Source organism: Panthera leo, chromosome A3 (genome assembly GCF_018350215.1).
Source record: "Panthera leo isolate Ple1 chromosome A3, P.leo_Ple1_pat1.1, whole genome shotgun sequence".
In the NCBI taxonomy this organism is placed as follows: Eukaryota; Metazoa; Chordata; class Mammalia; order Carnivora; family Felidae; genus Panthera; species Panthera leo.
In genome coordinates this window covers 104,740,449-104,768,425 of record NC_056681.1, presented here as the reverse complement: position 1 = coordinate 104,768,425, position 27,977 = coordinate 104,740,449, and the positions used below count along the sequence as shown (strand labels likewise).

Sequence of the window (27,977 nt, the reverse complement as noted above, 5' to 3'; positions counted from 1 at the left end):
TGGCAACCTGGGGCCACTGGTATTCTTGGAGAAGGAAGGGCCTATGGAGCTGAAACTCAGACCAAGGAAGGGGTGCTGCTTGGCTCAGTGTCCCTGAGTTTGGAAGAGGGGCTTGTGGGACCCAGGACCCAGACCTCTGAGGAAGGCATTCTGGTTGGTGCTGGTGTCTGTGAGGGGCACACAGTGAGGCTGGTTCTGTGAGTGTGAGTAAAAGTGCAAATTGAACTCAGCTAGTGCATCTGGGGTGAAGAAGTCCTGCTGGGTGACAGCAACAGGAAGCCTACAGAAAGAAGCAAGTCCCTTCCTGTAGCCTTGCAAGCTCCCTCTAGTGTCCCCTACTGGTGGAGCCGAACAGGAAGCTGCTGGCAAAGCCCAAATGTGGTCCTAGAGCTAGCATCACAGAGCGGACAATACGAAGTTGGTTTGGGTCTGAGAAGCAATACCTTAATAACTGGCAGAGAGGTAAAGTGTCACAATATCTACTTCCGAAAAGGTTCGGTGGGGGTGGCAAGGAGAGAAAGCAGATATGCAAAATGTTACCCACACAGAGGTTCTTATTACTATTTCAACATTCTTGTAGGCTTGAAATTTTTCTTAATAAATGGGGGCAAACAAATGGCAAGAGAGGAATGAAGACACTATAGGCTGTTCTTTTGAAGAGTTTTGCTATAATTTGGAACAGAGTAATGGGTGGCAAGTGGAGAAGAAAGTAAGGTCTGGAGGGTTTTCCTGGTTTTTGCTTTTTTAATGGGAGAATTAACAGCATGTTTACTTGTTGATGGGAACAGTCTAGTGGAGAATGGAGGAGACTTGCTCAAGTAGAGTCTTTGAGCTCGTGAGAAGGGAAGGGAATGGACAGTGTCGACAGAATTTGGCTAAGGAGCACCCATGGCTGGTGAGAGATGGCATGCAAGTGTGCACGTGTGGGAGCGTTCCAGGTAGTCCCTTCTGGTTGTGTCCCACCAGCACCCCCCCACTCCCCCCCCCATTGAAAATAGGAAGCCAGACCATCAACTGTGTGGAAGAGGAAAGGTAAAGGTTTGAGGAGAGAAAAAGGTAGGAGGGTGGGTGAGCAAGTGGACTGGGGAAGTAGAGTTTGCTTGCCAGACAATACTCATGGTTGACTTGAAGGCCGTGGCAGACGAATATAAAGTAAGTTCAGTCAACGTGACTTTGTGTGTTTCTCTGACAGTGGTTAGCTGTGTGGGTGCGAGCGTGAAGCGGGCAGAAAGCTGGATTTAATACAGGATTGTATTCAGCTGAATCAATGTGACACAGCTAGAAAGGAGCACTGGAGTGAAGATCATGTGTGAGGGGGTGGTTACGATCAGTGTTTATGGAACTTTGGTGGGGAAAAGAGGGACAGCATAAAGCCGTATGATCAGTGGTTGTAGGGCCTGGTGGGTCAAAGACTTCTTGGTGTTAGAGACAAGAAGGTGTTGGCTGGAAAGATGTGAGGTGACTGTCAGGGGCACTTAGAGTTGAGCAACAGAGAGGCTGCAGTCATGGTTAGGATTCAATTCAGAGAAGAAGAAAGGGAGTAAAAGACAGGAGGTGTGGGGTTCATGCTGGGATCTCTGGAAGTCCTGGGATTTTCAGGATGAAGCTCAAGACCATTGAAGGAGAGGATATCAAGGAACTGAGAGGCCACAGTGCTGGATGGATGGATAGATGGATATTGAAACCACCAAAAACTATGACAGCAGTAAAATTGGAGAATAGTAATGAGCCAAGAGTGCATATTAAGGTCTCCCAAGAATTGGGTAGACCTGGGGATTGGAAGGCGATTGAAAAACATATGGGCAGAGGGTGGTGAGGTCTGACCTTATATTATGTTCAAAGCTGAGGGTTTTAGGACTTGGGAAGGAGAGTAATCTGGAAGCAGCGATGAGGAACAAGGAACTTCACCTATCCCACATCTAGGCCAGCGGTCGGTTGGAGAGCTGCGGAAGAGGAAGCAGCCGCGCTGGTGAGCCTGCAGGGAAGCAGTGTCCTTGGGCAGACAGCAGGTTTCATTAGAGCAGTGCCCCTTAGCGTTTTGTCATTCTCTTCCTCCTCCAGAGCCTTTTTAGATATTGTCTTCCTACCCCCTGCCCTGAAATGAATTATAAAGGAATAAGATTTTGTCAGGTAAGTTTGAGGCTTAGAACCACAAGTTATTATAACTTCTGAGATTTTTTTTCACCCTCTCCCAGAACCAGTTTTCACTTCCTTTAGAATGATATCACCCCCATTGAAAATGAATGAGTTACAGCTGGTAGGTGAAGAAAGAAGTGGGGGAATGTAGGGAATTTCGGTGATGACTGACCGAGTCTAGAGGGCCCTGGCAGAAATTATCAATTGTTAAGAGAGGGGGGTGGGGCCCAAAAAGGGGATGTCGGAGCTGTATAGGGTTTAGAGCCTGGGAAATGTAGAATCCTGGGGGCTCCTGGGTCTTTTATACGTAACTAATAAATAAACTAAATAGAGGGTAATAATGAAATTAGTCCTGGTGGCCTCATGGCAGATGGAAGTGGTAGAGGCTGAGCATGCGGGGGGCTAGGAGAGAGGAGCCTTGCCAGTCTTATTCTGAGTGGTGGGGCAGTTCTTCTCGGACTTGCCTGGAGGCTCTAGCCTGTGCTAGTGTGAGGACTGTGTGTGAATTGGCAGGATGGGGCCTGAGGAAGGTGGATCCACTGAGGCCAAGGCCAAAGAGGGAGGGGGAAAAACAAGGGTGGCGGGTGCTTTGGGGAGAGAGAGTTGTATTTATCGATGTGTCAGCGTTGACCTTGGGTAGTGCCAGATTTCTAGGCAGGTGATGTAAAGTTCAGATCCTAGTTCCACTGTCTTAGCTGTGTGGTTTGGGAAAAGACTCTGAATCTCACTTTGTTAAATTGTAAGAACAGGTGACATTAGTCCCATCCACATACGGGTTTTGTGGTAGTGAATCTGTTCCTAGCAAACTGCTTTTTATCCATAGTAATATGTTGCATACATCTGAAGAGAAGCCATATAATTCTTTCCCACCTTCCTGTCCCCTCCCCAGTTCTCCATTTTCCCCTTTTCTTACATCCAACTTCAGCTCTTACAGAAAATTCTGTTTCCAATCATCTTTTTTCTGACCAGGTAGACCCAGTTCCAGGGAGCCTGAGGAAGCTTGCAGTAACTACCCTTTCCAGTTGTTCTAAAGAGAGAATGAGAGAGCAAGCAGTGCTGCTCCCTCTAAGCCTGTGGTGGTCAGCTACATCTAGGCCAAGTGAAATCATTCGTCTTTTGGTGTTGGGTTTTTTGTTTTTTTTTTTTAAGTTTATTTATTTTGAGGGTGGGGGCAGGCAAAGAGAGGAGAGAGAAAGAATGTGAAGCTGGTTCTGTGCTGAGAGGAGAGAGCCCAATGTGGGGCTCGAACTCACAAACTGTGGGATTATGACCCAGACTGAGTTGGATGACTAACCGACTGAGCCACTCAGGAGCCCCATCATTAGTCTTGAAGAAACACCAAGTACCCCATCCTAGAAAGTATTTTTTTGCTCTGTAATCTGCCGTAATGGCCCAAAGCCCAATTTGGAAGATAAACAAGAGGGAGAGATTGTCACAAACCTAAAATTTGAAGTTTCAACTGTTTCTTGAACCCACATTCTCTTGGAGATGGCATGGAGATGAGAAAGCAAATGTTCTGTGGGTGTGTCTAGACCAGTTGAGAACTCTTATTTGTGTATGAGCTGATCTGTTTTGGACACAGCTCTCTGTGTGCAAAATGTTTGCTGTCATGAGAGATTCCAACCTGATTATGCTCCAGTTCTTTAAACCAGGAGAGCACAAATAGATACAATGAAAGGAAGTTCAAGGCACATAGTATAGGAAATCAGAGTGGGTGGAGGTCAGAATTGATGGAAGAGGTGAAATTTGAAACTGGGCCTTAAAGGAAAGGTAGGTATTTTCAGATGGAGATTGCCAGGAAGGTGATTCTAGGCAGCTAGGCAGCTGGGTGGTTTATAAGTTTGTCTAGAGCCAAACTAGAGTTTGTCTAGTATTTACTCACACAGCTGAAACCACCTAGGCTTTACCATGCAGTTCGTTGTCTACCAAGGTCTCTTTTTACTCTGTCTTTTCCTTGCTGTGGACCCTTGTTTCAAAAGGTTGTTCTACCCAAGGTACCTGGCTATCTCAGTCTTTAGAGCATGTGACTCTTGATCTTGGGGCTGTGAGTTTCAGCCCCATGGTGGATGTAGGGATTACTTAAAATATAAATAAATACATAAATAAAAGACAAAATCTTTATCTACCCAAACTATGCAGTTAGCAATAATTCATTTTCCCCTCAAATTACTCAAAGATGTTAGTCAAGACCATTGTTCCTACACTAGCATGATGTAATTCTAGACAAAAGTGAGGAAAACTAGTGTTTTTCAGTTTTATTTTAGCATTTACAGTTTCTGCATTGACTCTTTGAAATGCTGAGTTTCATTAACTACCCACACAGGACCTCAAAGGGTGTGGGGCTCCAGGTGGGAAGCCAATGGTCTGGGTAGCATTTTAGGAAGGGAATGGGAATAGCAACACTAGTATTTTTGGAATGGGAAATGAGAAAGACCAGAGGCAAGGGTTAACTTAGGCGTGGGTTGTATTGGCGGCAATAGGGGTGAAGAAGGAAGCGATAGATGGTAGAGATGTGCGGGGAGGAAAACTTGCCAGGCTGTGTGACTGGGTGAGCGGTAGGGAGACAGGAAGAACTTGGAGGTGATATATGTGATACTCGGGCTAGGAGGATGGTGAGACAGGTTTATTGGGAAGGCGAGAGGAGAGTCTTGGTTCTGGTGGGGCCAGGCTCAGAGCTAAGGGGGCCAGGAAAGAGCCAGAGACCCACATCTGTCATCCCACCTGAGGCCTCTTCTCTCCGTAGTAGCTACATCCGGAGACATAAAACCTGTGAATCCAGTACCCAACCTGTTTCCTGTCGCAGGGCCACCTGTACAATCAGGTGACTTCTGCCCTCTTGCCACACGTGCGTGTGCCTTGCTCTGTCCTTGTTCTCGTGCTCTGTGCCCTGTTCTGCCTTTGGGATTGGTGTCATGTGGCCGTGCCACTCCTACTCCTTATCCCAACCTTGGGAGCCTTCTTACAGCCTATTCCATGTTTTACCCATCCATCTAGTCCTGCTGACTCTGCCTGTCTTTCCCCTCAATCTCTTAGTGTGTTCCTTCAAATCTGTGAAAATATTTCTGTTCAGAGTAATAACGGGATCTTGTGAACAGATCCCTCATACAGGTTTTCTAAGTCCACAGAATTTGTTGTGATAGCATTCTACTAGAGATAGCTATTTGAAAACTGACTTATGGAAAGAGACCAGCAGAGGGATACTGTCTGTGTAGATTATAAACAGATTGACATAGTAGAAGCTTGTTCCCATTTACCGTGTACTTGAGCACTATGCATTTATTCATCTGACCACACACAGGCTTCCTTTTCAATTGGTATCTGCTAGGATGAGATTCTACCTATCAGAAAGCCCTCGACCTGTTTGGATCATGTGCAGAGATACTTCAATCCAGCATATGCAGTTGTGTATAAGCAGGGTCCAGTGAATGAGATTTTATATTTGCTTTGGCTGCATTCCATAATTCTTCGGTTCCCTCTGTTTTTACGTTCAGATCGATCCCATGTTTCAGAAGACAGCAGCCTCATTCGATGAGTGCAGCACAGCGGGGGTATTTCTCTCGACCCTCCACTGCCATGACTACAGAAGTGAGCTGCTGTTTCCTTCCGATGTCCAGACTCTCTCCACTGAAGAACCCCTGGAGTTGCCAGATTTAGGTTGGGTAGAAATGACAGATTTAAAGGGTGAGTACACATAGTGCATCTCACCAGAGCATTTCAGTCATCAGAAAAGTTTCCGTACAGCCCTGGAGTGTAATAAGCCTGTCATTACGTTGCTTGGCTAAATTACCAGAAGGTGCCTCTGGAATGCCAAATTGGGCATCCTTTTGGAAGAAACTAACTTCTCTTCATCTCTGCAGCATGGAGTCTAAGAGTAGTAGCTGATGCCCACCTGGTCTATATGTGTTGCATCCCTCGTGTGCCCCTGTCAGCAGCCAGCTTGCACAGTCACGTTTTAGAGCCCTGGGCTAAGCCTGGCCTGTCACAGTTTGGACTTGGGAAAGGAGCTTTAAAATAGGCTTTTGGTGAGCCAGGGAGGCCTTGTTCTTCTGTTACCAATTTAGGGGGTCCTGAGGAGAAGAGGGCATTGTGAATTATTTTCAGACTCCACTGTGGTGGTCTGAGAATGGACCTGTCCTTTTGTTAACTCCTTATACTGGCTTGGAAAGGGTTTTATCCCCCCTCGCATCCTACCGTCCATACCCCTCTGAATCATCTGAGAAATTGTGACAGCCGTGGGTGGGGGGGATGGCAGGTGCAGGAATGTAGTAGCTACACTTGTGTGCAGTCTTTTTTATGTGTTGCATGAAATTGGTCCTCCCCCCCACCCCCCTGCCCCCAGGGCCACACAGATGTTACGGTGCCCATTTTCATCCTTTCTATTCTTGTATAAAGTTTTTTTTCTTTTTTTTGTTTTTTGCTTTGAGAGAGAGAGAGTGCACACATGCACATGTGTGAGCAGGGGAGGGGCAGAGGGAGAGAAACTTAAGCAGGCTGCACGCCCAGCATGGAGCCTGATGCAGGGCTTGATCTCATGAACTGTGAGATCATGACCTGAGCCAAAATCAAGAGTCAGACACTTAACCGACTGAGCCACCCAGGCGCCCCGATTCTCGTCTAAAGTTTTCTAAGTACAGCTGTTTTGTGCTCATGATCTATTTCCAAGTTTATGCTCCCAACTGGGACTTTAATCTTGTGAGGTAACTAGTTTAGTTTGGGACTAAAATAAGTAGCATTGCATGATTGGTTGCGCAGTTAGTACACTTTTTTTTTTTTTTTTTTTTTTTTTTTTTTTGAGAGAGAGAGAGAGAGAGAGAGTGAGCACAAGCAGGGGAGGGGCAGAGCGAGCGAGGGAGACAGAAGATCGGAAGTGGACTCTGTCCTGACAGCAGAGAGCCCAACGTAGAGCTCAAACTCCCGAGCTGCAAGGTCATGGCCTGTGCTGAAGTCGGACACTCAACTGACTGAGCCACCCAGGTACCCCCAGATGGTACACTTTTTGGAAGGGTTTTTGATTTCCCAGCTATAGCATAGGGGCACAGAGTCCATTTCAGAGTCAAATGTCTGTGCTTCAGGTTTCTGCCCTAATGTTTCAGTAACTCTTGGAATGCCAATGTGGAGCCTGCTTCCAGTGTGGGTATGTCTTTGGAGCACCACCCTCTCCCTGGACAGAAGTCTGTGACCTGGAGCTTGGCCTCCAGCCAGCCTCTGCCACAGAACAAGAGGCAACTGAGCCTCCCATCTCCATCGTGCTGCTCTGGTCGTTCTGAGCAGGGAGGAGTGTGCTCCATCCACATTCTTTGCCATCGTCCCTCTTTGCCATCTTCTGTTCTCTCCAGCGCCCTTGCAACAGTGTGTGGAAGATTGCCAGATCTGCCCTTCCCTGGCCGGGTTCCAGTTCACTCAATGGGACAGCGAGGCACATAATGAGGTGAGTTCAACTTTTAGACTTCTAAGGGCTCTGGGCATTTGTCCAACTGCTCATGGTTTCAGTGAGATGGCCCAAGACAAGTCCTGCCCAGTGAGAACCAAAACTGTGGCATCATTTTTATTTGGCCAAGAGTATAGAAAATATTTCCCTTGGCACTTCTGTAAGGACTAAAACCTGGGGGCTAGGAATGGAGGGTGAGGCAGCCCTGTCATTCCTGGGTGTGCATTTTTTTAATTAGCTTTACCCTCTAACATGGTTAATTCCAGTCCTCTGGTCTCAGGCTGCTGTCAGGCTCAAGGAATTTCCTGCTCTTCAGGGTTGAGTCCCTTGGCACAGAGTTTCCTGAGAAATTGTCATGTGTAGAGCTTTCCTCTGTATATTTTTAGTATGGCCCCCTTTAGCCTACATACTACCACTTCCAGAATAAATGGTCTCCATGGAAAACAGTTTTCTCTAAACATGTAGTTAATGGATACAGATTCCTGTTTCATGTTTTACAAAATGTGCCTGATGACAATACAGCTTCATCCTGTGCTGCACAATATAAACTTCCTCAGCGCTTTACTATCGTGAGAACGTTGGCTCTGGGGAGGTGGGAGGAGAGGCTGGAAACTCGAATTTTGGGATGAGAAAGGAGTCTGTTCCTCCAGCGGTGGCTGGGGTGGCCGTGGGAATGGGGAGTACTAGAGAACCCTCTCTTTGTCCTCTCCAGTCCGTGTCTGCCCTGGTAGACAAGTTCAAGAAAAACGAACAGGTGTTTGACATCAACGCCGAGGTAGAGGAGGATGACTGCGGGGATTTTCCTGATGGGCCCGTGGAGGACGACTTTGATGCAAACGATGAGCCTGAACACAGCATGGCTGGGGACAACGCTGAGTTCAGGAGCTGGAAGGAACCCTGCCACACTCATAGCTGCCCGTAAGGCTCTCAGGGCCACAGATGTTCCCAGCGGAGTTTTCCATTTGTTCTTTCCCTGCTGAGACAGTCGAATTTCATCTCTGAGACTGGCTAGGCTGGCGTGCTGGCCATGTAGTCCACACAGGCTGAGCCGTTCTGACTCACGGAATCACACCTGCCTGTGAATTTGGCTCAGCAACTTAGTGGTTATAAAACTGACACTGTGGGAGTTTGTAAGGATAGAACTAAAATATGTAAAGTGCTGGAAAAAAGTACCCGGGATACGGGAGCTACTTCAGTGGTGGCTCTTGTTACGTGTTTTGGTAGCACAGAGTGTGCTTTCTTTCTACACATGACGCATAGTCTGGCTTTTGGCTACATCACTGCATGTCAGTTATAGACACAAACAGGCTTATGTGCTGCTTACAGAAACAGTGGCCCCTGCCTCTTCAGGGTCAAGCAAAGAAGGGGGGCTGGGCAGTGTTCAGTTACCAGATAGGCAGACCAGGGATAAGCAAAGCAGGGGAAACTAAATAAGCAAATAAAACTGAGCATATTGGGCAGGAGGAATTAGCCTGTAGTAATTTAAATTTTTTATTACTCTAGTAGGCATAGAAGAAAATCAGAGCTTTCTGGGCCTTTTTATACGTACTGAAGAGATTAGTATTGTTTTAATTTTGAATATGGCTTGGAAGCATCATAATCACGTAGTACCAAGGGCCTCTAAAGGTCATGAATAGGCTTGGGTGTGGGAGATTCCATAAGACTACAAACGAACAGTCCCTGTGCCTACAGCAGTTTTGTGTGCCTGTGACTGGGGACAGCTAAGCTGGTTTGCTATGAGGTAAAACCTTAGAAGTTGTCCCGTATAATTTGTCTGCTTATGTGGGAAATGATTTGATTGATAATGTCTCTTCAAATCGGAGTAGATAGTGATGGGCTAAACATTTAGCACCTCAAGGCAAAACTACCATCTAAGACCTTTGGCACCGTCCTTTCTTCTCCTGGTTTGTACTGTTAGTATACTTGCAATCTTGTCCCCGTTCCCATCCTATCTTCTACAAAGTGAGAAATGGTAGGCAGGTTGGTGGGATTAGCTCTTTTAATATCATTTTCAAATGTCAGAGAACAACTGTTACTTTTCCTGGCATCTGAGGAGTTGATGGTAACAAAGGGCTTTAGTTACTTCCATTTTGTTATTTTGAATAAATGTCTCCATTTCTCTCCAGTTTCAAACAGAATGAAATCGTAGAGTCCATCCTACTGAGTGCATTAGGGCCAGGGGGCTTAGGTTCTAGCCTAAGGTTTTGTCCATCTTGAAATCCCTATCCTTGGCCTGGTGCTGTTCTTTCCCGAGAGCTCAGTAAATATTTAAACTGCACAGACTTGACTCTGTCATTGATAGATGTGAGATGTGGGGCAGAGGCAAGTGGCATCACCTTTTAGGGTCTTGTGTTCTCATCCATAAAATGAAGGGTTTGGACTAGATAATAATGTCTGAGCTCATGAGTGCTATATTATTCTGGCTTTGTGCCAGACCCATGCCAGGTGCCTTACCTGCATTGCCTCCCATAATTTACGTAGTGCAGAAAATGTCATTTCTTAAGCCTTACAACAACCTTATCATTAAGTCCTGTTATCCCCACTTCACAGATGGGGGAACAGGCTCAGAGAAGTTAAATGCTGGGATGGAGCTGGGTATCACTCAGCACCTTTGGCCAATTCTGGCTGCATGTAATGAACTTTGGATAGTAGGCTCCCCCCCAGAGCATTTCACTGAGAGTCCCTGAAGCCAGGCTCTTCGTCACATTTCCCAAACTTTTCCTGGGTGATTGTACTGTGCACCCGTGATGACAACACTGTGCTGGACTAAAAGGTCTTTAAGGGCTTCTCTAGCTCAAGGTGGGTTATGGCAGTGCTGAATTATAAATTCCAGTGTTCTGTAGGATGCCCCATGTTATTGGTCCCTGGATGGCAACACTTGGACAACTGTGCACATCATCTGTTAACAAGGCCGGGCCTGACAGAAGTGTTGTATGTCCAGCAGCATCTTGGGCGCATTCCCTCTTCCTGCAGCAGTGGGCCACGTGTGCTCTAGCCAATCTCTCTGTGTACAGGTGCTTGCTGTGGTTACAGACCTAGTCTATACTCCAGGGCCCACCACAGCCTGCTCCATGCATGTAAGAATGAAGCATTTTGCTAAGTGCTGGGTGATGTGCTAGAAGCCAACTGGGAGGAGACCTTTACCCTGAAGGTTAAAGTGTGATGTGCTGAACTGGTGCTGAATTGAAGGAGGAGCCCTGCGGTGGGGGAGCAGGTAAAAGAAATAGTTCCCCCAGAGGGGATTAGAGAAGCTTGATGGGGGTGGGGGGTAGGCCTTGAAAACTGGATAGACCATGAAGTAGGTTGGTTGTTGAGTCAGGGACTTAGGACCAGTAGGGTGCCTGCCACATAGTATTGTGTATCGTAAGATAAAATGGCTAGAGTTCAAGCCTCAAGGGCCTTAGCCCTGCCCTGGCCCACAGATTCTCAGGGGATGGGGGCCAAGCTCTTTACAGCTTTGCCTATAAGTTCCCAATAAAGTCCCAGCATGACTGCCAAAACAGAACAGTATCTGTGAGAATTGAGCAGAGATTCTACTGAAGGCATCGTCTTTCTCCCTCCGGAGCTCACAGTGTAGTACAGTTGTTATCAGTAACATGGGCGTTCTACAGACTGGAAATGTGAATTTTTTTGAGCATATTCTTATTTTTAAAATTAAGTTTTAATTGCACAATAATTATACAAATCCAGTTTCCTAGTTCTTAAATAAATATTCTGTAGATACAGGTGAAGTCCCCTGTTAAAACTTTTTAACCTTATTCCATAAGGTTTGATGTAAAGAGGATTTGTGTGTATGGATCGCACAGTATGGATGAAAAACCCCTTGGTGCCTGAAGTTCCCTTGTTACCTTTACCTTTAGAGGGCAGTATAGCAGCACTAACATACTTTCTGATGTGTCAGGGGCCTTTAGGAGAAAGCTACCTCGCACATACTAGTACCTTGTAGAAAGGTTGAAAAATCAACCGAAAACTGCCATGCTGGACTGGCCAGTTAGACTTCACACACAGCAAAGAATAAAGCTAAGATGGCTTAACGGATTACAAGTGCCCCTCCCCACCCCGATCATTTGGGGGACAAATTAGAATAACATCTGTTTCACTTTTGGTAGACATTACACTAGTGTTATTGGAGCCCTCACTTTTGGAAGGATGGTGAAGAAAGAATGAGAGAGAGATTATCATCTTGTGTGGTGGGAAATCTTCCATATGGAAAGATCTTGAAGCTGATTCAGAGAATTGTGTCCAACTCCCAGCTCTGGCATTTTATTAACTGTGCAGTCCAACTTTCTCTCTGCCACTTTTCTTGTCTCTCAAGTGGGTAAACTTGCATTTTATGAAGCACTTTAAAACCTCCTTGTATAGCTATGATCATATTGTTATAAAATTAAGAGAAGCAAAAGCGCTTTGACTAAGTAAGAACTAAAGGATTTTTAACGAAGTATTTATATTGAACTAACTCTTAGAAATCCTGCCCATCTGTGAAAGCTGAGTAGGTAGTCTTCAGTTGCCTCACATGCTGCTTTACGTGTAAATGCATGATTGTGTTATATATATTGACATGTACGTGGTTGTACATGTAAAAATGTGATTTCATGTGTGTTACAGGGAAGAAATGATTCCCCTTGGGGATGGAGACATTAGGACCATGTGCCCCCTTCTGTCCATGAAACCTGGAGAATATTCCTATTTTAGTCCCCGTACCATGTCGATGTGGGCTGGCCCGGATCACTGGCGCTTTAGACCCCGACTCAAACGTATGTACTTCTAGATGGAACTTGAACACGTAGTGTCAGTGACCATCCAGCATGTGTGGGAATGACCACAAGCTTACAAGGCAGGACTCTAGAACTCTGAAGGGCTTGCCAGCGTTTTATGTTTTGCATTCTATCTTTGAATGGAAGGGATTAATTAGCATATTTTTTATTGTGTTTTGTTAGCAAGACCACAAATTACCAGTTGATGAAATAGGTATGTGGTTTGCCTTTCCTAATGCCATTATGTTGTTCAGATAAAAATGGTATTTTGCCATTGATAAGGATCCTGCAGAATGGGTAAATATTGTCCACAGAGGTGAACGGTATTGATGTCTGTGTTCATTTCTGCAGATGATGCTGCCTCCAAATCAGAAAACAAAAAGAAGAATACAAAGAAAGATTTTGAAATTGACTTTGATGATGATATTGACTTTGACATATATTTTCGAAAAACAAAGGTTTGTGCTAGATTTATTAGCATATGTGCTTTCTTAAATTACTCTTTTTACTCTTCTTTCTTTTCAGATGTGATTTTTTTTTTTTTTTTTTTTTAGTATTTATTTATTTTGAGAGAGACAGAAACAGAATGCGAGTGGGTTAGGAGCAGAGAGAGAGGGAGACACAGAATCCAGAGCAGGCTCCAGCTCTGAGCTGTCAGCACAGAGCCCGACGTGGGGCTTGAACTCCTGGGCTGTGAGATCATGGCCTGAGCTGAAGTCAGACACTCAACCAACTGAGCCACCCAGGCACCCCTAGATGTGATTTTTGTTTTAAGTTTATTTATTATTTTGAGAGAGGGAGAGAGCACGAGTGTATGTGAGCAAGAGAAGAGCAGAGAGAGAGAGAGAGAGAAGGAGAGAGAGAATCCCAAGCAGACTCTGTGCTGTCATCATGAAGCCCAGTGCAGGACTCAAACTCAAAATGGCGACATCCTGACTTGAGCCAAAATCAAGAGTTGGACGCTTAACCAACAGCCACCCAGATGCCCCACAGATGTGATTTTTTAAACAATTAATTACAAATATAAGTTTTAGAGTAAATAGATGGTTTCATTCTCCCTCAGTCTCTAGAGGAATTGAGAAAAAAACCCGAACTCAGTGGCAGATAGAATCAGGTTTAGAATAAGAATAATGTCTAGCAAAATCACTCTTTCACATGGAACTGGGAATTCTGACAGTAGACTAGTGCTGCCCAAATCCTTTCCAAGCTCCTTAAAAAAAAAAAAAAAAAAAAAAAAAAAAAAAAAAAAATATATATATATATATATATATATATATATATATATATGTTTAGAACATTCTTATTAAAGATGCCTAAAAACTTTTTTTTTTTAATAGGCTGCTACTATTCTGACCAAATCCACTTTGGAGAATCAGAATTGGAGAGCTACCACTCTTCCTACGGATTTCCTGTATGAGACTGATAATCTTGTCCAGCTGCATCTCAAACCAGGAACCAGGGTAAGACCAGGATAAGACTGTTCCTTGGTTCGTTCAGGCTGCTGCTGTTGTCTAACCTGCTGATAGCATCAGAGGTATCGAATGATGGGTAGTGTGACTGTCAGACAGTGCCTTTAAGGAAAAGGAGAGAGCGAGAGGAGAGATGTGTGTTAGCCCAGGGCAGTTACTGGAAGACGCAGTGGGTATAGCAGAGCTAAAGGGAAAGCTTATGGGATAGATGTACACCAAAGATTTGAAATACATCAGTTGGTTAGACCTCCGGATGGACACTGAGCCCTACACGCTGAAATGCTAGGGCGATAAACAATCTTTTGTTGAGGTTCTTACAAGATGTTAGTTATTGCTTGATTCTCTACTTTCTCGTTGAGGTGGTGGATTCACTAGGCAGATGCTGTTCCCAGCCCACGTTGCCTTCCTCATGGTCAGGGTGTGGACGGGGTGTAGACTGTGACATGAGGGGTGATGTAGGTGCCGGTGTCTGACTGTGCAGTCCTCAGGGAGTTCTCCAGTGCTGCGCGACCTTCCTGGCTCCTCTGTTAAGATGAGCACTCCAGACCACTTGGTGCTGTACCTAGTCGCCGTTTGCTTCATCTGCCTGTGGTTCTTCTGGTGATGCTGGTAGCAAGCGCATGTCACTGTTGCCAGGGCAACCAGTCAGTGGTTCAAGCTAGCTTTCATTTTTTTTTTTTTTTTTTTTTTTTTTTATTTTTTCAACGTTTTTTATTTATTTTTGGGACAGAGAGAGACAGAGCATGAACGGGGGAGGGGCAGAGGGAGAGGGAGACAGAGAATCGGAAACAGGCTCCAGGCTCCGAGCCATCAGCCCAGAGCCTGATGCGGGGCTCGAACTCACGGACCGCGAGATCGTGACCTGGCTGAAGTCGGACGCTTAACCGACTGCGCCACCCAGGCGCCCCAAGCTAGCTTTCATTTATCTAGACCCCCATTCATTTGCATTCCTGGTGGTTCTAGTCTTGTGGCGTCATATACACAAACCGTCTTCAGTTTCCTTTTCCTTATTTTGCCTGTTTCTGTACAAGACCGTAATGATATGTATACAGCTCCCCCAAATCACTGATATCTCACATTGTGTTTTTATAAACCAACAGTAATTTATTTTCCTTTTTAATCAACACTGTTTACTTAATAGAAATACTCTTAAAAGTGCAGAAAGAGATACAAAACCGCAGTACGAGAAAGTATGGCTATGGTCAGTATTGGTAAGATGCTAGCCCCCTCGTTCTGATCAGAAAATGGAACCCTGTGGCGGAAGAGCAGGATGGTAGGACACTTCTCAAACCTTGCCCAGCCTGGAGCTGCTCTCTGTGGCCACAAGCCACCCCCTTTTCCCTCAAGCCCTTATTGTGAACATTTGAAGATTGTGGCCTTCGGTGGGAATTTGCGTATTCAGATGTTAAGGTGGTAGAACAAAGTCTTTGAGACATTGTATTCCAGGGGGTGGTTTTTTGTTTTTGTTTTTTGTTTTATGATTGTCTCTTATAGAGAAAGAACTTTTGCTTCTGATTGTCCATAGGAACAAATACACGGTGTGTGGTAGGGCAGCCAGGCAGCAGGAGCTGGAGTTCCCTGACCTTCCCAGCAGAGTTACACTGGGAAAATCACTGTTAAGCTCTGGAAACCCTGGAAATTAGATGCTGGATTAATAAGCACTATTTGGTTAGAGACTATACAGATCAACCACCCATCCAGTTTAATATCTTGCACGGGGATTCTAATAGCAACCGCTGTCATGTTCCCTTCCTGAAACACTTTTTGTAGACTATGGACAATTTAGAGTGTGCCTCGAGGAGAGTATCCTAAATGGAGAGGGATTTAGAAATAGTGTTATAGGAGGAACAGTGGAAGAAAGTAGACAATAAATACCTATTGCTGAATATTATTTTTGGATTTGTATTATAAAAACATTGTGAAGGGGATTTTTTGGCTGCTTTTGGGTATAGAGTTGTATTAAAATATTCAGTATGCTTTGTAAACTACATACCTTCAGCCTCATGTCCTTCTCCCCAAAGAAACCCCTCAGGCAAAAATCACTGGTCTAAAGATCAGCAAATATCTGAAGGGCTGTGGTCACAGGCATTCCCAAAGGAGGAGGCAGACTTGTTCTCTGAGGCTCTGGAAGGCAGAACAAGGACCCTGTGTGTAACAACAGGGAAAAAAGCTGAATGTTTCTTCTTATGATTGTCTCAGAAATGAGACAGGCTGCCTGTGAATTAAAATTGTGAATGGGTTTTCTCAGAATTGCTCGAGCGGCAGCCAAGTTGACTTCTTTTCAGATAGCTTTAGGCAGTTTTGTTTTTAATGAAGAAACCCTTTCCAATAAAGTTGTGCACAGACCTAATTGCACACTAGCTCTCTGGTTTATTTGGGTTGGATGGAGTCTCCAAGCCCTGCTACCCCAGGGCTTGCTCTAGAACGGAGCTGTGCAGTTGAAGTTGTCAGGATTAAGATGACTTTTCAGGGCCCTTAGAACTCTAAAATTCTATAATTCTATTTTTTTTTTAATTTTTTTTTTTAACATTTTTTTAAATTTTTTTTTTTTTAATGTTTATTTATTTTTGAGACAGAGACAGAGCATGAACAGGGGAGGGTCAGAGAGAGGGAGACACAGAATCCGAAACAGGCTCCAGGCTCTGAGCTGTCAGCACAGAGCCCGACGCGGGGCTCGAACTCACGGACCGCGAGATCGTGACCTGAGCCGAAGTTGGCCACTTAACCGACTGAACCACCCAGGCGCCCCTTTTTTAACATTTTTATTGTTGAGAGATAGAGACAGAGTGTGAGCAGGGAAGGGGCAGAGAGAGAGGGAGACACAGAATCTGAAGCAAGTTCCATCCAGGCTCTGGGCTGTCAGCACAGAGCCCGACGTGGGGCTCAAACTCACGAACCGTGAGATCATGACCTGAGCTGAAGTCAGACGCTTAACCGGCTGAGCCACCCAGACACCCCTAAAATTCTATAATTCTAGGAGATTGATCATAAGAACTAAGGTTATTGTCCATCTTAGTTTAGAGATGCTTTCCTAGAAATTGCTTTCTACTGTTATTCTTTCCTTCATTCTAGTTACTTAAGATGGCCCAAGGCCAGAGGGCAGGAACTGAACATTATGAAGAAATTGGAGACTATGATTACAACAACCCTAACGACACCTCCAACTTTTGCCCTGGATTACAGGTAAAGGAGAGAAGAGCTCTGTCCTCTCTTCTAAGCGGAAGAGCCTTCTTTCCTATATGGTGGAAAGCTGCAGGAAATTCTAAATCAGGTGGGGAGTTTGTGGCTGCCTGCCCTGCCCCAGGCATCAGGGAATGAGCAAAGGTGAGGAAACAGCCAAAACCTTGGCCTGCTTTGCCACCAGTCCTACATGCGGAAAGCGAATGATCATAAACCAGTCAATATCTTTAGCCTGTGCAAAGCACTTATCTTGGCTATTTTGGGATTTCAAAGGAAAATACTCTTCCTGCTCTGAGGAGCTAGTATTTCGGCTAGGGAGACAGAGCACATAGACATGTGAAGATGGTGTGATCTGATAGGCAAAAAGTCTATGGGGTAGATTCAGGAGACTAGGCTTCTAGCTCTGATTTTGGTTCTTACATTGCAAACTTATACAAGCTACTCCCCAAATTTAGATCTAGGTTTAGGCTAAATAATCTCAGTATTCCTACTGTGAGTCCACTAATGAGATAGCGAATGTAAATAACAGAAAGGGGGAAAATATTAGGCCTCATCTGTGTCCCTGTAGGGAGAGGGACAAGAACTGCAGAATAGTTTGTTCACCTTACCATCTTACGTGGAGAATTGCGTTGTTACATTTTAGTGAAAATCCAGACCTCTTGAGTGCTTCTCAAACTTTCCGGGTGTTTAAGAATCACCCTAAAAAAGAATCACTGCTAAAAACAAGTCCTAGGTCCCAGCCCAGAGATCTGATCCATCCCTGCTGGCCTTGGTCCAAAAATGAATTTTTCATGGCTCCCGGACAGGAATCCTGTGGCCGGCTGGAGACCCCTGGCGACTCTTGTGCTCACATTGGGTGAGGGATGTGGGTCAGATCTCCAGTGTTTCAAGAATGCTTTCTATAAAATGAAATCTTAAGTTGGCCTGAAGCCAAAGGTGATACTGGCAGTTGTGATTATTGAATTCCTTTTAACTTGCTCTAGAGGTCTTAGTTAACAGCTAGCTTTCCTCTTAGGGTTTATGTATAACAGGAAGATAAGTAGAGGCACCTAGAAGTCCATCGTAGGGTTGACTCACACAATGAATTCTCAGGTGCTCTGCTCTTGATGTGTAAATACAGTCTTTTTCAAGGGTACTTCTAAGCCTCTCAGACAGCTTCTGCCAAACTTGAAGAACTGTTTTCTTTCCCAGGCTGCTGACAGTGATTATGAAGAGTCGGATGATTTATTTGTGGGACCAGTTGGGACCTTTGACCTTACATCTTGCCATCCACCTAAAACAACACAAGAGGATGATGATATCCCTGAAGTCCAAGGATTGGACATCACCACTTATGGGGAGTCGAATCTGGTAGCTGAACCTCAGAAGGTAGAGGTGAAAGCCGAGAATTATATTGTTTGCCTGAGATCTATTTAATTTGCCTCCTATATGAGAGTCATATTGGTCTGGGCTTGATTTTTTTTTTTTTCCCCCTCTATTTTAAGTCGTTGCTCTTTAAGTGGCTGACTCTTAAGTAGGGCTGTGTTGGGAATGAGCTGATGCTAATTAAGTATGTGTAGAATTAGTCATCTCTCCAGAGATTGTGATAAACCATATAACTAGGGGCAAAGTGGTAAAGTATGTGAATGAAGGCTGCAGGCAGGGAAAATCGGTTTCTGTGCTGATTGCGTGAGGCTAGCTATTTGTCTCTGGAAAATCTTGGCCAGATTCAATTTGTATTAAATTATCATGCATTAAGCATCTGTCCCGTACCAAGTGACAGGCTTGGTGATTTCATATATATTTGATTGACCTATGTCTCTTACACTGGGATTCCAGGTTAGTCTTAATGTAGATTATACTTGATCAACAAGAAATTAGATTAAAGGAAGGGACTCTATTTTGGTATATCCAAAGGAAGTTCTAGAACTCCTTGGATTAAACCAAACTAGATTCTTTATTTGAACTCCAGACTTTTGATTTTACAATGGGTTGATGGTAAATGTTTTTTTTTATTTTACTTAGTTTTACTTGGTTATATATCTATTGCAGGTAAATAAAATTGAAATCCATTATGCCAAGACTGCCAAAAAGATGGACATGAAGAAGTTGAAGCAAAGCATGTGGAGTTTGCTGACAGAGTTCTCCAAGCATGCAGACGCGGAGGTAACATGTTCTGCTTACTCTCTAGGTGCCCGGCATGTGGGAGGGGAATAGCTCATGGTTAAGGCTCTAAGATCAGTGGCGTGAATTCAGAAAGCATTCATTCAGAAATACAAAGAAACTTCACACCTCCGAAAGAGAAATGAACCAAGTATATGAACACGCAAGTCACACCAAAGGCGATGCAGATGGTAAACTAGTGCATGTGACATTATTCAGCCTTGCTGGTAATCAAAAAATACAGATGAAAGCATTTTAGGCTCCTTTAAAATAGCAACTTTAGCAGTTAAACAATTTTTTCAGTACAGAGTTGAGGAAAAGCTTGGAGCATTTACTCACGGCTGGTGCAATTTAAGTTGATAAATGACCCTTTTGGAAAGCAAATTCTAACATCTCAGGTGCCATAAAATGTTTAAGCCCTTTGATCTAATACTTCTTGATTTGGGAAATATAATCAAAGTAGGAAAATAGTAAAAAACAATTTTGTCAAATTGTCTCTTTCTCCTTCAGAACAAGGTGAAACCTTGACTGACTGTTTCCAACTGAATGGAACTTTCAGTTAACCAGAATCCTTCCATCCTCTCTATTGGACCGCTAATGCTCAGGCAATGTTCTGAGCTTTCCAAACCCAACCCGTTCTCCTATACCTTCTCCTGTTGGCTGAGAAGTGAAAATCATGCTTTGACTGAGGACCCTGAGTTGTGTAGTCCTACATATCAGCTAAGGCTCCAATCATATGCCTAAAACTGAATAGGATGCAAATGTAAGGGAAATGCGCTTTTTACAAAGTAGAAAAGGGGTGGGGTGCCTGGGTAGCTCAGTGGGTTAAGTGTCCAACTTTGGCTCAGGTTATGATCTCACAGCTTATGAGTTTGAGCCCCGCGTCAGGCTCTGTGATGACAGCTCAGTGACCGGAGCCTGCTTTGGATTCTGTGTCTCCCTCTTTCTCTCTCAGAGTGTGTCCGCTCACACTCTGTCTCTGTCTCTCTCTCGAAAATAAATAATAAAACATCTTAAAAAATTAAAAATAAAAAAAGTAGGAAAGGGGTTCTACGTAAACTTTGAGTTTATTTATTTATATATTTATTTTGAAGATTTATTTATTTTTTAAAGGTTTGTTTGTTTGTTTTTAAGCGTTTATTTATTTTTGAAAGAGGAAGACAGAGCACAAGCTGGGAAGGGGCAGGGAGAGAGACACACACAGAAGCAGGCTCCGGGCTGTGAACTGTCAGCACAGAGCCTGCTGCGGGGCTGGAACTCACAGAGATCATGACCTGAGCCAAAGTCGGATGCTTAACTGATTGAGCCACCCAGACACCCCTAAAGATTTATTTTATTTTTAGAGAGACAGCACGCGACCAGGGATGGGGGGTGGGGGGTAGGAGGGAGAAGGAGAGAGAGAGGGAGGGAGGGAGGGAATATCTTAAGCAGGCTCCATGCTCAGCACAGAGCCCGATGTGGGGCTTGATCCCACAACCCTGGGATCATGACCTGAGCCAAAATTGAGTTGGACACTCAACTGACTGCGCCACTCAGGCACCCCAAACTTTGAATTTAAACAACTTAGAATACCCTCTACTCCAGGGATTATGGTTAACTAAGAATTTATCCTTTTTTAAAAAGTCTTTTATCACGAAAATACTCAAACATATTAGTAGAGAGAGAATAGTATAGTGAACACCTACTTCTGATAACTATCACTGTTTTATGTATACTGTCACCCATCCTGTCCTGCCTCCCCATCCCACCCACCATGTACACATTCTGAATTATTGTAACACAAATACGAGACATGACATCCTTTGATAACTGCTTGCCGTATGGATTATGGATTCTGTGCTGCCCTTGGCTGCATTAGGCCAGTTGAAACTATAAATGATCATGGCTTTTGTTGTTTTGTATTTTTTTCCTCAGAGAAAACTAGAAGACTTTTTGCAATTTTTCCTTTACTGGGATTACACTGGCATTGACATCAACATTTACCATCACTTGGTAGTCAGTGTCCTGGTGCAGGGCTAAGGAATGGAGTCCCCTTATGGGTCCCTTTTCTTTAAGATGTAACTTAGAAAATGTGGTTTCATTCAGATGTAGACTTTTTGGAGATACAATCTTTAGGTTTATGTTGCTTTCTCGAAAGTGAACTGGTCCCACATATCGGAGTTGTCAATATCCTTCTTCTGTTAGACAAACCACAGTGAAACTGGAAAAGACGGGGACATGGGAAAGGTGGCTGATGAGAAGATGCTCAGCAGGCTCACAAAGGATCTGCAGAAGAGGTGCGTGCCAGTGACCGCAGGGCTGACAGACCCTCTGCACACGCTCTGCTCTTTTAATACTTGGGGCAGTTTTTCCGTGTCTTCTTTGCATTGTGAAATGAGTTAATAGAGACCAACTTTTAAAAAGGCATTTTTCTGCACCATTGACTGGAATGGGACAAGTGATATTTTATTTCCAAATGAGAAACTAGAAGAACCTGCTTATAAGATGCATCTGAAATATTTCTTTGTTTCTGCTTAGTTTGTTCACTGGACATGTGTATTCATACTTGATGAAAGAGCCTTTGTTCCTAGAACTGCAGTGACCCAGCTAAATACTTGCCTCTTTGTTTTATAGCTTGCCTCCCCTCATGGCTCAGAACCTCTCTATACCTCTGGCCTTTGCCTGTCTCCTACATTTAGCCAATGAAAAGGTAGGTAAATCTGGTAAGCGTGGGAGTATTCTGTGTTCATCGCAACCTGTTTGAGCTCTTAATTAGATCTCTCACGGGCAACCTCATAGGACATCTTAAATACAGTGACTCACGCAGTACTTTCAACCCAGAGGATTAACCATGCACTTAGAAGTGACTTAGAAAAAGGCCACTTGGTGTGATTAGCAATGAAAATAATGAGGAGGACCCAACTGGGGAAATTTTTAGGTGCTGAATTGTGATCTGTCAGTTCCCAACTTTAAAGCATAAAGTGCTTTTGTATTTTTGGGTGTCGGAGGCTTTAAAGGGCAAATCCTGCCGGTGCCAAAGTCAAGACACATGGAGATGTGGTGGAGGACGGAGGGCCAGGTGAGGATGAAAGGAAAATTGATGCAGGGAGAGGATAGTGAGACATGGAGGCCATGGCCAGCAGGGCTGCACCACCAACAATGCCAGGCTCCGCAGTGTGCCACGCCAGCCAGCAGAACTGAGCAGTCGTGGCACAGTCACCAGAAGAGCGGGCAGGGACCCATCTTCCCAAGAGTGTGGTGGCAGCTACGCAGGAGGCAGCCCGGTGAGGCAGCCAGCAACAAGCCCCAACAAGTGGCACTGCGTGAGGCTTTGTACCCTTTGTATCCTTTTGTGTCCTTAGGCAGCCGGTCCCTCACGTAGACTTTGGCTCTTGAAGTAGAGCATCACTAGGGCTGGGCATGTCTCGCTGCTATCATGCACCACAGCTGTGGATTCTAACCTCCTCCAAGACCGGAACCCTGCCCCAGAGCCGAGAGTGTGGCGCCTGTCTGAACACTGAAGAGTGGTTTGAGAGGATCGATAAGATTGCACTGGAATGCCAGCAAAAATGGGGTGCTGCAGAAGCACCCAGGATTTCCTGTGTGCCAGTGCCTGACCTCTGGCCTCGTAATTAAAATGACGCAATGATCGGCTGTTTCGCAGCTCTGGGCTTGCTTGGACTGACTGCTGGGCCCGAAGGCGAGAGGTTCCCTTGCAGGATGACCCGTGTAGGATAGCCTTCAGCCTATCCACGTGGACCTCCCACTGGGAGTCAGGGACCACTTTTTCTCTTTCGAAGCTCATGACCTCACTGAAGAAGAAGAAAGTGTCCATTTGGCAGAAGCTAGTTTTGAGGCTGGGCGGGGAAGAGATGTGGAAAAGCCAGTGAGCCAGGACAGGTGCTGCGCGTGTGCACCTACGGTGCTGACTGTTGGGCCCGGGCGTTCACTACTGAGGCGTGAACAGAGCAACCCAGCTTAGCTTCTGACGGGAAGAGCTTATACGTTAGAGCCACCGTGGTTGATTGTTGACCCAGGAACATTGAACTCACATGGCTGCAGGGTGAAAGGTAGTAAGCAGCAGTGGCTGACTGGAGAGATCATGTGCCCTGTTCAGAAGTCCTGAAGACAAGGCTAGGGGACACACAGCCCCATCCGTGGTTGTGGGAGATGGCAGTGAGAATGGCTCCGTGTGATTCTTGACATGTTCCAACTTATCCAATGTCAGAAGCAAACTACATGAAGAAAGAATAACTAGGAGGAAAAAAAAAAAAAGATATTATCATCCTGACAAGAAATCCACAAATGGCTCTGAGGAGGATTCCCCATCTGAAGAGGAGGGCACACAAGCCATCCATCTGTCTGACATTCAGAAGTGTGACTGTAAAGCTGTTCTGGGGGAGGCCTGGAACCTCACACCATCTTTACGGACGTAGGTGCTGGTGAACTCTCCCTCTGGGTGTGTTCTCCTAGCACATACAGGCTCCTAAAGCACAGGGTGCCCCCAAAGCTCAGAAACCCTCATCTTGAGTCCAAATTGAGAATGTTACTGATTTCACTCAATTGCACCAGTCTGAGAATCGGTGTTGCCCTGGGCTGTGTGTCTCTGCAGAAGCCTGCCTCTTCCCTGTGAGAGAGCGGCTGTATGGTCTACACTCGGTTCCGAAATAGACCGGGCCGAGGAAACCCTGCTAAAAAGCATCGGTGATTCTGTGGTCTCACTGAGGCACATAATGCTCTGGCTCCAGCACTGCGCTGCTTCCCCCAACAGCAGGGCCGGGATTGTTATGCTGTGATCGAGTGTGTCTTTAGGGGCCCAGAGCGCTCAGCATTTAAAGGATGGGGAGATGGCACCAGACCAGAAACCCTTGGGCTAAGCGCTGAGGGAGGCCATTGCTGGGTCTTGGCTTTGGGCTGTTTGAGAAGATTTGACTGTAACATTGACCCTGTCAGTTACCATGATAGTCTGCAGGGGTGTGTGGTAACTCAGTTTAGAACCACCAAGAGAAATTTCACAACGCTTAATACCAGAACATGACTCTCTTGTGGCCTTCTTTCTCCCTGTCTTTCACTCCCATCTGGACTCTTCATTAGCCACTCTGGGAATGAGCTCCCCTGAGAAGTGCGACGGGGCGTGGGGTGCAGTGGTGGACGCAGGGTCTCCTCTACCTCTGTGGGCCTGAGTGCCAATATGGTGTGACTGATTACCCAAACCTGAACCGCTTCTGGAACCTGAGTCGTAGAAGTCACACTTCAGGGGGGTATGATTTCAGCTTTCCATCGTTAGCAGTACAGGAAGGTGCACCAGAAAGGGTGGTGTGGTTGCTGAGTGCCAGCACATCGTGCCTGCCTCCAGTGCCAAGTGAGGGGAGGTATGCTTGTGGTGAGCTTAGGAAAGACACGCCTCTGGCAATTGTTTGGTCTTAAAGGAAACAAGTGCCTGGGATTGGTGGGGAATTCATGGGGTGGGAGAGTGGGGGTGTTAGGTGGGGGAAGAGCTGAGAGGTAGGGAAAGGCCTGAGCAGATGGAGCGAGGGGGCTGTCACGGCCGTCCTCAGGGATGAGGTTATGGGGCAGGGAGGGGGAGGGCCTGGACAAGGCCGCACATGGACAGGGTTAACAAGCATGTGTTGTGTCTCCTGGTGGCTTCCCATCCACTTTTCGTTCCTTCCAGAGCAAATAGCTTAGCTCTTGGGCCCGTTACAGAGAGAGGTTGTTGCAGGAACCAGCACCAGGAAGTCTTTCTTTTTGCCTTTTTTTCCCCCTGCAGTTGGCAAGGATTTGCAATTAGCTTTATTATGCAAATGATATTTGCTATAACATAATTTTCTTACAATCATGGGACTAAGTTCATTCTTTGTAGTCACCACCCTGTTACCTTGATTAGAATCTGTTCATGTGTTTGATCTTCCTTCAGAATCTAAAGCTGGAAGGAACTGAGGACCTTTCCGACATTCTTGTGAGGCAAGGGGATTGAGTTTGCCCGAGAAGAGTTGGCAGAAAGGGGCTCATCGCTTCTTCGGTGACCGGGACGTCCCCACTCTGGGTGCTGCAAGTGCGGCAGGCCTGTGGCCAGGCTGTAGCCCACTACCAAAGTGCCGGGTTTTTTATCTGTTGCTCTTCCCTTCCCTTCCTCACGGTCTGGGAACCAGCACCCTGAAGCTCTTTGATTAAAGTTTCCTGCCCTGTGGTGACCACAGGGAGGAGATGGTGAGGGCACTGCTCTTGATTATGAAAACCTATATCCATGTTTTGAATTCATGTCTAGTTTTTGCCTCCTCAGTTGATCTTTGTTTTTTTCCACACTTTTGTAGAAAATTATTTCCCAGTAGGCACTGGTTGTCTTTAAACAGCTGTCTAAGCCATGTACATAAAATACATCGTCTGTGCACTTACAAATGTATATATGTTATGTCTGCTTAAATAAAATCATTCTGAATCATGTGCTTGACAAAATATTTGACTGTCTTCTAGATAAGTTTTAGAGCTGGTGCTTTCCCTTAAGGGGGTTGCAGTCTTGTTAGCTTGATGAGGTACCTGTGTGTCAGTAAAGGCAGGAAACACTTAAGGGCTGAGAAGATTGGTCTTGTAACAGTAGAGGAGAAAGAAACCACTGGCTGGAGGTTCAGATTTCCAGATTGGGTCCATTGGGTCTATGAATTCTGCTGGAGGGTGATGGTGGTAAAAATTGCTAACCTTTGTTTAAGTGGCTACCTCCTGTGGATTACTTCACTCAGCCTTCTTAGCATCTCTGTGAGGAACATAGTTTCATCACTCACATCTTACAGAGGAGAAATAGGTACTTGAAGGTAAAGGAACCTGCCTAAGGGCAGACAGCTGTCAGAGACTGATCTTGAACTAATGTGCTTCTTAAGAGTCTGTTCTTAGCCACTGGCACTATATGCTGCTCAGATCACAGGCTCTGCCTGTAGACATTGATCCAAGTAATTCTCTCCTTGGCAGGTCCTCCGTCTATCAGAGCACCCTGTCACCACTCACTGGGTAAATAGAGATCTTGGATGTTAGATCAGAAGCAGTGAGGTATTTGACTGGCAATAGCTCTTGATAATAAAGAACTTATTTCTAAGCCAAAAACCACACAAAACACACCCCAGAACGTGCTTCCCCAATCGTGTCCAAAGAATGTTACCTGTTCTGCCACATTGAGAGGGTAGACTTGTGAACGTGCGTTAGAGGAAAAGGCGGTGATGCTGAGTGAGGATCCCTGTCCTGCTGGGGCTGAAGCCCCCCACGCCTTTCCCCTGCCAGGTGAGCGCTGCCTCTCCTGCTCTGCTCTTACTCCTGGGAGCGCAACCAGCCAAGCCCATACACTCCTCTCTAGTCCTGTTTCCCAGGGATGATTCTGTTCAGTAAAGCAAGGAAGAGCCTGTGTTTGTTCATCTGCACATCAGGTGTACCACATGCACTGCTCATAGCTGACTAGAGAAGCAAAGTGCTCCTCTGGGCTCCAGTCACCAAGCTGCCTCGGATTCTTCCAACAGTGCTGAGTTGATCACATTTTATTCTTTTTGATAAAAATGATTTACCCTCTCTCTCTGCCCCTCCCCCATTCATGCTCTGTCTCTCTCTGTCTCAAAAATAAATGTTAAAAAAAAATTTTTTTTAAAGGGGCGCCTGGGTGGCTCAGTTGGTTGAGCGTCCGACTTCAGCTCAGGTCACGATCGCGCGGTCCATGAGTTCGAGCCCTGTGTTGGGCTCTGGGCTGATGGCTCAGAGCCTGGAGCCTGCTTCGGATTCTGTGTCTCCCTCTCTCTCTGCCCCTCCCCCATTCATGCTCTGTCTCTCTCTGTCTCAAAAATAAATGTTAAAAAAATTTTTTTAAAAATAAAAATGATTTATGACATGGGGTGCCTGGGTGGCTCAGCGTCCTACTTTGGCTCAGGTCATGATCTTGCGGTTCGTGGGTTCGAGCCCCGCGTTGGGCTCTGTGCTGGCAGCTCGGAGCCTGGAGCTTGCTTTGGATTCTGTGTCTCCCTCTCTCCTTGCCCCTTCCTCACTCATAGGGCCTCTCTCTCAAAAAAAAAAAATAAATAAAATAAAATAAAATTCTGAAGGAAAAGGCGATTTCATTTGCATACCTTTGTAAGATTTCCATATGCACAAAGTCTCAAATCAGAGGGAAAAAAACCTTTGTCAGGTTAAATGGGACAGTGCTGCATTTGTGTCTCTGTCATAGGCCACGTAGTACCTCTCTCAGTGGGTTGATATCTCAACACTGTTCATTCTGGATTAAGTGTCTCTTCTTGCTTATGATGTCCTTGCACCCTCTCTGCAATGATAATTCAGACTACGAGCTGTGGTGTGTGGGGGGGGGGGGGGGGGAGTGGTCGCATTTCCAATGAAGATAAACTTCCTCTGTCCTTTGGGGATGCCTGAACGGAAAGTTTCCTTCTGGAGCTCTGCTAAACAAGATATTTTTTTTTTTTTTACTTCCCCAGGAAGGAAATAGAACGGTTTCCCAATTTTCCCTGCTTGTCAGGAGGCTCTGGGAGCAAGCTGTTCCAGATCTTCCAAGTCCGAGCGCAGAGTACTTTTTCATAACAGAAATCGTTTCCCTAACATTAGAGATTGTTTTTCCTGGATAAGGATGAGTGGAGTTCATTTACAACCGGGTTTTCCAAAGTGAGATCTGGTCACAGTTCCTTAGGAATTAAAAATCCTGCAGAATCAGAGGAGGAGAAGGAGGCCATTCCCTGGAAGGAAACACTGAGGCATCAGAATGCCCTCCCTCTTCCTGCTGAAGGTGCGATCAGGACACAAAAACAACGGAGGAGAGTCCCCCTGTGGCAGGAGGAAATGCAGCCAGTGTGGAAAAGACAGATGAAGCCACCGAGGCTGAAATGCTCAGCCTCACCAGTGGGGGTGTCC

At 45.5% G+C, this 27,977-nt stretch overlaps 1 protein-coding gene across 3 annotated transcripts in view; it reads left to right on the top strand.

Annotated features, from left to right (window-relative positions):
• NCAPH (non-SMC condensin I complex subunit H) overlaps window positions 1-25,531 on the top strand; it is a 33,433-nt gene extending 7,902 nt beyond the window's left edge. The window contains exons 7-18 of one of the 3 annotated variants that reach the window (XM_042933121.1): window positions 5,628-5,817; window positions 7,473-7,564; window positions 8,277-8,482; window positions 12,170-12,318; window positions 12,670-12,776; window positions 13,656-13,778; window positions 16,860-16,970; window positions 18,159-18,335; window positions 18,999-19,112; window positions 21,294-21,385; window positions 21,723-21,798; window positions 25,006-25,531. In XM_042933121.1, the coding sequence (XP_042789055.1) occupies window positions 5,628-5,817; window positions 7,473-7,564; window positions 8,277-8,482; window positions 12,170-12,318; window positions 12,670-12,776; window positions 13,656-13,778; window positions 16,860-16,970; window positions 18,159-18,335; window positions 18,999-19,112; window positions 21,294-21,385; window positions 21,723-21,798; window positions 25,006-25,065 (1,497 nt within the window). In that variant the 3' untranslated portion in view covers window positions 25,066-25,531. Of the gene's footprint in view, window positions 1-5,627; window positions 5,818-7,472; window positions 7,565-8,276; window positions 8,483-12,169; window positions 12,319-12,669; window positions 12,777-13,655; window positions 13,779-16,859; window positions 16,971-18,158; window positions 18,342-18,998; window positions 19,113-21,293; window positions 21,386-21,722; window positions 21,799-24,182; window positions 24,484-25,005 lie in introns of those variants that run through there. The other 2 variants (XM_042933120.1, XM_042933122.1) reach the window with 2 other exon arrangements.
• Window positions 25,532-27,977: the final 2,446 nt, after the last annotated feature.